We start from the raw sequence: 11,885 nt of genomic DNA, 5'->3' as shown, positions 1-11,885 counted from the left end.
CACCTGTACACTACAAATATACATGGTAGAGGTGCACAAACCAGAGCTACCTTTTTGCTGAGGGGTTCAGTGGCTGGAACTGGGCAGTGCCTGCCCAGCACCTCCTGTCCAGGCCGGCCACCATGGGCCACACCGCGCCGAGCCTGCGACCCCAGGCACGCAGCCCCAGCACCGAAGGGCACCAGCACACACTCCCTGCAGGACAGTGACCCACTGGGGTGAGTCAAGCTGAGGACATGCCCAGGATCTGGCAAATGCATCTCTGCAAGCAGATCCCTGAATGCACTGGGTGCCTGGATGGGAGGCTTGGTCTGCAAGACCAAGTGATGAGGGAATCAGCAGCTCCTTTTAGGGTTTTTACTTCTTTATTTTTTTAATGCAACTTTTCAATCTTTCCTTTTGATATGGGAGAATAAATGCCACATTTGATTTCTGCTTAGTCTGGTTGCAATTACACCCCTAGATCATGTGTTAAGTTATGTCAAAAACATAAGTATTTTATGCTGTAATACACAGTATTACTGAAACTAACAATATTATTTGCATATTTATAACAAGGTATAATGAAATCCCTATAATAAAACCAAAAGTTATGCTATAGATTTATTTACAAAGAGTCCAGCAAAGAAGTATAAATACTTCTACATTTAAGGTTTAGGAAAACATAATTTACAAAATATTCAAATATATACAGTCATCTGAAAAACTGCCAATATTAAACTTTGATGCAGGCAAAGAATTGGCTGAGTCCATTTCCTCTGTATTGAACGAGGCAGTGGCTTTCACGGGTTGTCTGTTCTGCTCAAAGCCATACGTGTGTTATTTACAACGAGGCTGCTTCTCTCCGAGCTAAACGTGTCCAGAGCTTTGAGCATGCTGTCCCAAAATGTCATCTATCATTGTCAGATTGTTCAACCACTCCTCGTCGTTGCTGCTGCTGCTGTTCTTCATGAGGGAGTCGAGGAAGTCGGTGTCGCTGCAGTTGGCAGGCATGATGGAATTGCTGTGCTGGGACACAAAGTCGTACTGGGGCAGCTCAGCAGCGCCGCTCATCCTGCTGAAGGCGTCGGGCTGGCCCGTGGAGGGGTAGCTGGGCGGGCCCAGCCCCGGGGCAGGATTGAGGTGGTTAAAACTGGACACTCCTTGGGGCAACGATTTCATAACATTCATAGCTGGCAACGGTCCCCTGGTTAAATTGTGTCTCAAGTTCTGATTACTCATTGAGCTCAAGCCCTGGCCAGACTGTCCCATGCTCAGTTTCTGCATCTGCCTGACCTGGATGCCAGGAGCGATCTGGTTTGGCGGCACCACAGCCTGCTGGGAGAACGCCTGCCCCGGTGTGCTCGGCCTCACGCCCTGTTTGGAGAACACCGTGTTCCCAGAAAACTGCTGCATGCTGGTATCCATTTGGCTTTGATTTGGCATTCTTGGCACAGTAGTGGGTGTCCACATCTGGGCTGATGAGTTGGGGTAGACGTTGGGGATTCTTGGCATGCTCGGCTGCCTCAGGTGCTGCTGTGTTGCAGAGTGATTTGCTAAGGAGCCAGAACTGAAGCCTCCCATGGGCATTCCCGGCCTCACAGAGGAGTGGCTGTGACCAGTTTGGCACCCCGAGTTCATGCCTAGCGAGTTCTGGCTGGGCCGCAGCGGGATGTTAAAGTCAGAATTAGGTGGGAAAATCCCCTGCTGCTTGCCAGGGTTGTGTGGCATCATCACCATGGTCCCGCTGCTCTGGCTGGCGGGGGCTGAGGCCATGCCGGAGCCCAGGGTGCTCTGGAGCATGGCTGGGTTTGACGGCAGCATGCGGTGGTTGGGCGGAGGAGCGGGAAGCACCTGGTTGCAGTCAGCAGGGATGGGCTGCTGCACGGCTGTGGACAAAGAGACACGTTAGCTGGTGAGCATGGATTCACCCTGGAAACATGGCTAAAGCCTTAAAAACTGCTGCTCTTTCTTTCATGTCATGGGGGCTTCTCCTCTGTGTTCTCTGTAACAGAGTTCTATGGAGCTATAGGGAAACAGGATTCTCACAATATGTGATAAAATGCAAAATGCTTGTAATTCGGGGCAGAGAATCATTAAGTGTCTCTATTTAACCAGACACCAGGCCTTGGCACCTCAAGGATTTTCAGACCATTTTCTGGTAATTTCCTTCCTTACCTTGAAACTGGTTTATCTGCTGAGCTGCAAACAAGCTCCTCTGTTCAGATGTTACTCCCAGCATGTTTTGTCTCTGCTTTTCCTGGAAAACAAGAGGAGTAACAGTGAAGTTGAAGTCTCTTGACAACCAAAAGAGCAGCAGATACTTGAAGTGTAGCCACTGTCATTAACAACCTCTCCCATACACTCTTTACCCCCCTCCTCTGATAAGACTCAACCCAGACAGTTCATTCCAGATTGAATTTTAATTTCTCACATTCCCTTTTTTGCAGAGGTGTCCTGATGCCAGCCCAGCACTGGGAACTGCAACCTTCAGCAGATGCCGTGCAGGCAGCCAAAGGGGAGCTGGACAAACATGGAGACTCCTGTGTTCACCAGCTTATGAGTCAAGTGTGCTGCTGCTGGAAGCTCTGCCCATGTGCACCATCCCCTTGAGTGCTTTTTGCCACTTGTAACCAGAACACAGGAGCCAGGGATCCACAGCAGGTGCTCCCTGAGCAAGGCATTGCTGGGCTAGTCCAGGTGACTGATTTGAGTCTCCCACCATTCAGCCCCAGAAGCCAGCACTGCACTCACATCCCTGCTGTGGGCAGCAGCTGTGACCTGGGGAGCTCTCTGGGGATGGTGGAGCTCCCCCTGTCTTAGAGAGGCCCAGAAAAAGTTAAAGCCAAGTGATGGCAGGGAGGTAGAGTTGGGTTTGAAAGGGAGTCTGATCAAGGAGCAGCTCAGGACTCATTGAGGGTTTTTGAGCTGCTTCTCATCTCATTTCCCATCCACAGAAATGAGCCTCCCTGACCCAAATCCAGTAGCACATTCAAGAAGTCAGAGGCGCATGGTCAGAACCAATTAATTTGTGGGATTTCCCCATCCCAGCTTCCTCACACAGCCTGGCAAACCTCTTACAGGGGCTTCTGTTGCTAGAGAGACCAGTCAAGTCCTGGACAAACATCTGCTCTGCTAAAGCCCCAGGGAACCAGAGAGAAAGACAAGCATGGAGAACATCTCTCTGGGGCTGATTCACTTCCCAAGCCTCCCTTCTCTGCATCTTCCTTCCCAAATCTGTGGCTGACCAAAAATGACATCAGGGATATGGAGGTGACCAAATCCTTCCCTTGCATATGAGGGAGCAGATCTGCACTCAGCTCTGGCAGAGCAGCACTTGGCCTTGGCCTCTCTTGGCTTCATGCTGGACTCACCACAGCCTAGTCTGACTCAGCCTAGCAATTCCAGTCACCCTTAGCGTTTGCTGACTGATGATTTCCTCATTCCAGTTAGTCCTGTCCCTCCCAGTGAGGTGAGAGCACAGCAGCCCACAGGCCCATTCCCCCTGTACCTGCATCAGCTGCCGTTTCATGATCTGCTGCTTCAGGAGATGGTTCCTCATCGTGTACCCATTGACCGTGGCCGGTGCCGGCACGGAGCCGCTGCTCGGGATGGAGCCCGGCTCCTGCACCCTGGCAACGATGCCAGGGCTTTGATCCTGCCAGGAAAGAGAAAAAAAGGAAATTAATCTCATCAGGGAGGTAACAACAGAAGCTCTTATCCTCTCTACTGATGCCCTCTCTTCAGTCTTCAGCTGTCCCAAGGCCAAAGCACCTCATGGACTCACATGGCCCTGTGTGCTCCAGCGGGGACAGTGAGAGGTGGGGGAGTGCTCTGATTTCTAAGGATCAGCACAAGAAGAAGTGAGAGAAGCTAAAGGTTAAACCAAAATTTCTCCTGTGTTGCCCAAGGCCATGAGGACCCATTCACTACCAGTGATGCAGTCACAGGGCTGCCTGGCTGGCAGAAGGGGTGGGAGTAAAGCATCACATTTCTCACAACTTCTCCAACTGTTATACTGAAAGACAGAAGGAAAGGAAAGTTGCATCAGGGTGGGATTTAGCATGTGAATGTAGAGGAAAAACCTACAGGGAAAGAGCAAACTAAAGGCAAAGGAATGGAAAGGGTGCCATCAGACCCGGGACCAAGAGAGATAAGGAAGATGCGGGCCTGGGATTAAAGTGGTTCTTGTGGGTTTCAAGATCAGATGAACAAGAAGATGTCACTGTGAAAGGGGAGAAGAACATACAAAAATGCAGGGTCAGGTCATGCCTAGGCACAAATCAGTAATAAATGCAGTGAGCCCTGCTCCCGCCTGGCACAAACCAGCCTCTTTCTAAGTCCTCTGTGAAAGATCCAAATTGACTTTGACAGCTGAGCTTTTGCCTCCAAAGAAAGAGTACGATGGGGAGGAGAGAAAAATAATTCACCAGAACATGATGAAGACACAACCCAAAATGGAAAAAGAATTTAAAAAATACTGAATTCTAAACATCTTAGGAGCTGGCAGGTATTCAGGGAAATACAAGAGAAAAATGAGGGAAGAAGTCAAGGCCTTGCTAAGGACAAGATCCTGTGAGTGCTGTACCCAGGAACAGCAACACCAGCGCATTCCCCGTTCTCTGTTTTCACATCCAGCTTCTACATTATTTATGATGTATTGTTATTATTGGAAGGGATAAGTATGTATATTATATCCAGCATCCTTAGCTGGGCCATGCTTCCTTTGTTTTCAGAGTGGAAGCCCACATCCTTTGTTTGAGAATCAATGTTATCAGGAGATAAGCAAGAAGAAAATGGTTGTTGCCTTCTGACATCTGACAATTAGAAGCATGCTCAGATGGAGAAAACAGGATACGAGCCATGTTTCAGAGGGGCCAGAAGGAAGCCTTGAAAGGCATTTGTCACCAGGAAAGCTCCTTGAGCCTGGGGCACCTTTCCACAGAGGCTTCACCATGAGGAATCATCCAACTCCTTCCAAGACATTCTTTCTAAGAGGGATTACCAAGAAGGTCACTGAAATTACTCATTTTTATGGTGCCTCCTTTTGTTGTAGCACTTTGGTCTATTATGCAAAAGCACAATTGATTAAATGTAAATGCCTGCTAGATAATTTACTAAAAGACACAAACCTGCAGCTCATCACTGCTCTCATTATCATTCCTATTCATGGGCAGTCTCGTAAGACTAGATTTTATTACTGGTGCTTTGCTTACAATTCTGCTGGACATCTCTCCTCCTCCCCCTTCCCTCCTACCCATTTGACTCCATCTCTCCCACGGAAAAAGAGGAGGGGATGAAAAAGTAAATATGATTTACTACAGATGTAAATATGAAAGTTCATTTTAAGCCGGCAGTCTGCTTTCATGTCAGACAGGATTCTGCAACCACAGTTAAGCTTTGAATAATGCAGATTGCCTCTGGGGGAATATTTGAAAGTGGAGAGATTCCGTTTGTGTACTCTGCACATGAAAGACGCTGAAATGTTCATACCACCAAAATCCCTGCCATCTATCCAATTTCCTCCAAACTTGTCTTGTGGTGCACAGAGGGTCTGTGCTTACTGAAGCAAAGGAGTTTTAGTGCAAGGACAATCATTCTGATGTCTTGCTCTGGGCTATTGCATTAACAAGTCATAACATAAAAGTCTCTTTTCCTAATCATGTCCACCTCATTCTAATTTCTCCTAAACATCATCAAGAAAATAATGTTGATGTTTCCATATTATTAATGGTAAAGAAGTGTAAATCACATTACTAATTGCAGCTCTTGTGCTGTGGTGGTACAACTGCTTAATTATATGGGATTTTCTGCAGGCACCCTATAGCAATAATGACAATCAGAAAAGTTCATTTGCAAATACACTGAATGGGTTGCTGAGTTTTTCAGAGCAAAGTTGTGTAACACTTAATTAGCGAGTAAAGAAACAATCTAGAGATATGCAGTTTGCTTTTGGGGAAATTAGGACAAAATAGCATAGCTGAGAAGCCGAAGAGTGAGTTAGAAATCCTGACTTCTACAAGTTCACGTTTAGGTTAAGACAAAAAAGAAAAACAGAAAGGAAAAGGAAAAAAAATTCTCTCTTTTCACCACTAGTGGGAACTACTGTATTCCTGTACAATAAAAAATAACCACTCGCACGTCATGACTAAGAATAGCTATGGTGTAGTCTAAAGGACACTGCAATCTGTACCAAAGGTTAATGAACTTTAAACATTTTTCCTTTTCATCACTTCCCAAGAAAAATCACTTTCCTTCTCCTAGTAAAACCAAGCCAAAGCAGCCACAATCTTAACTCGTCTGTAGTTTGGTTTTATCCCATTATAAATCCAGGAAGACAGCAAAGAGAGAAGGATTCTGCTGCCAAAGCTGGGAATGTTGGAGTGGATGTTCCCACCCAAGGGTCTGTGTGGCTGAGCTGTGCCTCACACTGGAGGGTGGAGAGAGCTATGGGAGGTTCTGACTCTTTGACTTAAAAAAAAAAATTGTATGTAGATATCATGTTTTTTTCTCTGTTTTCCCCTCTCAAAAGTCATATTAAAATGGGCAGAATCCCTAACTAAATGGCACACCACACAGACCTGGAACTGGAGAGTGAGTTTGAGTACGTGTTCCTGTTGCCAGGCAAAGTGTCACAGCAGGTCCAGAGCTCCTGCAGCACTCCCCAGGCTCCCCAGTGGGGCAATTTCTGCTCAGAAAGGCCTTGGGGAAAACATCACAGTTCTGACTTAGCATCTCACGCACTAGCTCCAAGAGCGGGCAGAAAAGAGTCGGTCCCCAGGCTTGCAGGAACGCGCAATGCTCCTGTCAGTGTTGAGGCACTGAGTGCCCCTGTGAAGGCCATGGCTCCCTCAGTGACACCAGTGGCACCAGTGCCCTTGGCCGCCCCACTGGGCTCCATGGCAAATCCGCGCTCACTGCACCCAGCTGGGCCAGCCAGGGCTGCTCCAACAGCCACTGAGGCACTGCTGGATGGAAAGCGTGCACACAGTGCCACTGAGCCCTGCCATGGACATTTATTAATCTACATCCTTCCAAAATTCCACTGACAAGCTCAAGCCCCATCATCTGACGACGCAGAAAATGCACAGGTGCAGCAAGTAAGTGTGGAGATGAACAGTTCTGTGTGAACGTGGTTGATAAACTTCAGTCCTCAATACTTAGTGATATATCCAGTAATCACTTTGTGGCTTCACTTGAGCAAGAATGAGTAAATTTGTGGCCCCTAATTCCTCTGAATCCTCATTAACAAACAGTCCGAAAAGAATTTAAAAGCAAGACTTTCTGAGGAGCTGAACCAGAGCTGTAATCACTCTTTGGTAAGCATGTAAAAAACTCTCTAATCTTTAATAAAGAGCATTCATTGTTTTTAGGACTATGTGAAAATACTATGTGAAAATGAGTAAACTCATTTATCATTATTAAACTTTCCCATCTGCTCTTATGGTGTAACTCCAAAGAATATAACAAAGAAATTGTACATGTTAAACTGTATTGACTTAAGCCCAGAGCTATTGGAGATGTACAATTTTTTTCAGTGAGGGCAGGAAGGGGACTGCAGGCTGCTAGACAGTCTCATTTGTCCAATGCTGAAAAGACAGTTATCTGCACCAAAATGGCTCTCTGAAAGGCACATTTGCTTTATAAGAAATAAGCTGCCAGGTGAGACCATTCAGCATTATGTTAAAGGCTCAGACAATAAAACTAAGTCATGAATTTGAATAGTTAACAGATGGACTAATTAGAGACTGAATTCTTTGTGGTTCTAATAGATAACCAGGTCACAGCAAGGTTACTGAGAGAGAGGCAAGCAGCACTGCAAATTGCAGTAGATATTTGCAGAGTTGGGGAAGAGCTGCACTTCCTAACTGAAAGCATTAGCAGTAGTGGAGGAACAGAAGAAGGGCTCATTTAAAATACCTCTAGTACCTGAATTTAAAAAGTTTATTCCATTTCAAAAGATGCTGCTGATTTGAGAAATATTCCCTCTACTTCCAATGGGGCATCCAGCTGAATCCAGTGATTTCAGAGCTTAAACCAGAAGGGCTGTTGAGATGGACCACAGCATAAAAACAAAAGACTAAAGGAAATGGGGCAGCCAGGGTGGATGTTAGCTCCATGTACATGAATGGGACAAACTGCTTTTTCCACCAGTTCTGGGGTTTTTTTGGCAACCAAAGGTACCTTAGTTTGAAGAATATATCATGATATCACATAGTAAATAAGAAACACAAGAAGTAACCAGAAAACCATGGCTACAGGACTTGAGCAGAGCCACTCCTGACCTGCTCTAAGGCCCTGGCTCCTGGGCTGGGGACTCGTGGGCGATCCGTGCTCGTGGCAGGGACAGCTATTCCCTGGGGGTGGGGTGAAGTTTCACAAACCAAGTTCTGTTCTGTATTTTTAGAACATCTGTTACAAACAGGGAGTTCTGTACTCTGCTGAGAAAATGCAAATACTAGTTTCAAACTAATGTCCCTGCATTTCTCTGCACTCCCACCTGCCCCTCTTTCATCCAGGAGCTGTGCTGCATCTCTTTGGTGGGGACTTCAAGCTTGGGCAACACTTAATTCTGAAGCCCAGGACTGAGACCCCAGGCACAACCACAGTGCAAACACTACAGACTAAGCAATTAAACACCAGCAGTATTAAAGCTGTCTTGCCCAAATTCATGGTTTTAAGTTTTATGACTTAGAATGACAGAGAAGCCACAAGTAGACTCCTGCTGTGTGGAGACTTTGTGCATAGCCACAGGAAACCTTGATGCCACCTTTCCAAAGAAGGCTCATGGCCTCCACAGCTGTTAATGCACTTAGATACTAAGATAGTGACCTATGCATATAAATAAAGCAAACAAAGTCCAGGGCCAGTTTGTCAAAAGGATCATGTCAGCCTCCCAAGAGTGTGATGTCTGTGAGATGCCACTGTCATTTGCTCCATGCAGAACTCTGGGGCTACCTGTGCTTCTTGCCTCTGCTCCTTGCCATTAACAAAACTCTCCATCTGCTCTTTGAAAGTTTTCTGTCTTTTTTTCCCCTCTATTCTGCTCACAATTCAGAGATGCTCCTCAAGATAAAACAGCCTTTCAGTTCAGAAATGCTCCAAAGTTTTCTGTTTGTTTGCGTGTTTGCTTTAGCACAATGTATGAACATTGATAAAACAAACTGTGCAGTTTGGTGGATCTGGGCTTTTTTTATCCATCTTTCAACGATTTACTTGATACACAAGCATGTGAAATACTGCCAGACTCAAGTTTCTAAGCTTATCTTGGGGGCTGTCAGTCAGGAAAAGGCTTTGTTTGAAGACTGTAAGTGATCCGTGGGTATATGGTTTGGTTAAAAAACAATCTTCCAAGATTTTTGTTCTTTTCATACAGCATGAGCATGTACAGTTTCCTTGAAAGATAGAGCTGCTTCCTTGCTAGGAGCAGTGACAAGATCACCACATCTGGCTAGCAATTTCATCAGGATCTTCCTCCTGCCTTCAAGCAAAGCAGTTGAAACACCAATTTCCCTGTAGTTGTTCTTATACTTCATGCAGTTCAAAACAAAACAAAATTCCATCAAAGTATCCAAAGTGCTTTTAAAATGGACTCAAAATTCTAATATGATAGAAACTGACTCAACTTCCTCTCTTAAAAAAAATTAATTGAATTAGATAAAACTGTTGTGCAAAGACTTTACCAATATTGTCAGAGTTGGTTTCATCCATCAAAACATGCCCTTAAAGAGCAACAGCAACCAGAACAACCAAAAGACAGAAAATCCAGAATGAATTATTGCAACGGGGATTTTTCTCTTAGACAAAAATACATCCTTTAGCAGGCATGTGGAAATCATTGGTGTCACTAATCTAGTAATAAGGAACATGGGAAACAGCTTTGGGAGCAGATAAGAGCTTGAGAATGGAGGAGTTGGTGTGTAACAGACAGACACAACCTTCCAGGGACTGCAGTGCTTGTAGAGAGGTGTGATCAAGATTCCAGCAACAGCAGCTCCCTTGAAAGTAGTTCCTTTGGCCCAGATAAACTCCCAGGCCACGGGTGAGTGTAGCCTTTGATCCACCATCCCAAATGCAAGGCAAACCTCTCTGTATAACACAGTCACAATCCCAAAACTGAATTCTCTGCACAGAACATATATTGATATTGGGTTGTACAGCTGCCATGATTCTCCAACCCTTGACACCACGCTCTTGTTCCCACGGAGGGCAGCTTGCCTATAAATTGAATGAGATAATCTAAAACTGTATTTATCTCACCTAATTTCAGCTGGTAGTCCTGCCTGTCTCTACAAGGTTGTGCTAGCTGTGATGACAAACTACAATATCTTGTGTCTTATAAAGTGGTTTGACTCGAGCAATCCTTGTGTTATGTCAAGTCATGCTCTCAGAGGTGTCAATGAGATTCCAAAGGAGTCAAGTGAGCTCAACACCCAGCAGAAGCTGCTGCAGGGGAGGGCAATGACTGGCTGGTAAATTTATGTATTAGGGAGAGCAGAGAGATCTGATACAAGAAATACAGAAGATTTCACACCAGCAAAGTGAAAGTCAGAAAATCTTGAGCTAATGGGATAAATCAGTTCTCTACCTGCCAATTTCTGAAAAGCTCTGTGAACTGCAGTGAGGTGGTGTGGATCACTGAGATTTTGAAAATCCCCTGCTTTCTCCAAGTTAACATTTCCATTAATTTCTTTTTCCTTGCCATGCAAAGGATTAATTTGCAGAGGCAGCTGCCCAAGTCTTCTTCACTTTCAGTAGTAGCTGGCTCTCTAACAACTTCTGAGAAGCCCTTTGCATGAAAACCTCCCCACATGCAAAACCCAGCATAATTACTCCTGATTTCTCATGTAACTGCACAAACAAAGCATGCTCTGGCACAAAGTATCACATCACTTTTTCAGTATTGAACTTCTCACACCCTTACTCTTTCCTAACACATGAAACTAACCCAACACCTAAAAAGGGTTTCATCAGATCCTCTGCCAGGTGTCAAAAATCAGGTGTCAAAAATCACCGTAACTGACAAAACAAAAGGCAGTGGTCAATAATATGCTAAAATAATGGATAAAAGGAAGGCTGTGACTAGGTAGTTCTCCTGATCAAATTTTTAAAACCAAGATATTGACATGTTAAAAATGAAAAATGTGTTAAGGTGACCTTGAGTATGGGGAACAAGGAGCAATTCCATTATGTTTTTAGATGGAAATCATTATTAAAACACCTGAAGCTGAACTGTTGTAACCAAGTCAACTCAGTCTCCCCTTAAAAAAATCCCTTTTCTCCCTTTCCATTCAGATTGTATTTACAAACTGTTAGATGTCTCATTTTTTTCTTGTGTCATTTCATTATTACAGAGTTGAGACTAGCCATCTGCAGCTTCATTTCATAAAGCTCTGATTTGTCCTTGGAGCAAGGTCATCCAGAACAAGAACATAAAATTCTGCTTTCCTCAACTGACAGTTCTTTATGTCTTCCTGTAAATACTCCCTACTAATTTTAAATAATTTTACCACTTCATACTCCCCCTCATCCACACTGAAAGGCTGATATACACACATATTAATAAGGATCTTGTCATTTAACCACTGCATGCCATATTAGAAGCAATTAATGGTGTTTATTTGCTGATAACACAGGCATTTGGAGCTCCAGCTCAAGAATCCCCGGTAGCTCCATGTGACTTGCAGGATATTAGCTATGGGTCAGAAGTTGGGATCCCCCCATTCAGCATTATCATATGCTTGGAGCAACTCTGTTTTCTATCAAGCAGAAAAGAAAATGCAGTCAATGCACAAAAATAACCAGCTGCTATAACACCATATGATAGGTGAGTGATAATAAAACATCACTAGGTGTATGTGGGTTCATTAATCGAAACCAACAGACCGGTAAAGAAAGATTTTCAG

At 44.8% G+C, this 11,885-nt stretch overlaps 1 protein-coding gene across 1 annotated transcript in view; it reads right to left on the bottom strand.

Moving 5' to 3' along the window:
* Positions 1–320: 320 nt before the first annotated feature.
* Positions 321–11,885, bottom strand: part of MAMLD1 (mastermind like domain containing 1) — an 80,539-nt gene continuing 68,974 nt past the window's right edge. Inside the window, exons 3-5 of the mRNA XM_054289799.1 lie at positions 3,491–3,637; positions 2,158–2,239; positions 321–1,868 (exon numbers count right to left, since the gene is read on the bottom strand). Coding sequence (XP_054145774.1) covers positions 850–1,868; positions 2,158–2,239; positions 3,491–3,637 — 1,248 coding nt within the window. The 3' untranslated portion in view covers positions 321–849. The remainder of the gene's footprint in view (positions 1,869–2,157; positions 2,240–3,490; positions 3,638–11,885) is intronic.

This window comes from Melozone crissalis, unplaced genomic scaffold, assembly GCF_028551555.1.
Source record: "Melozone crissalis strain CALT ecotype California unplaced genomic scaffold, PUWL_Pcris_2 ptg000068l_1, whole genome shotgun sequence".
In the NCBI taxonomy this organism is placed as follows: domain Eukaryota; kingdom Metazoa; phylum Chordata; class Aves; order Passeriformes; family Passerellidae; genus Melozone; species Melozone crissalis.
This window is presented reverse-complemented; position numbering and strand designations above follow the sequence as displayed.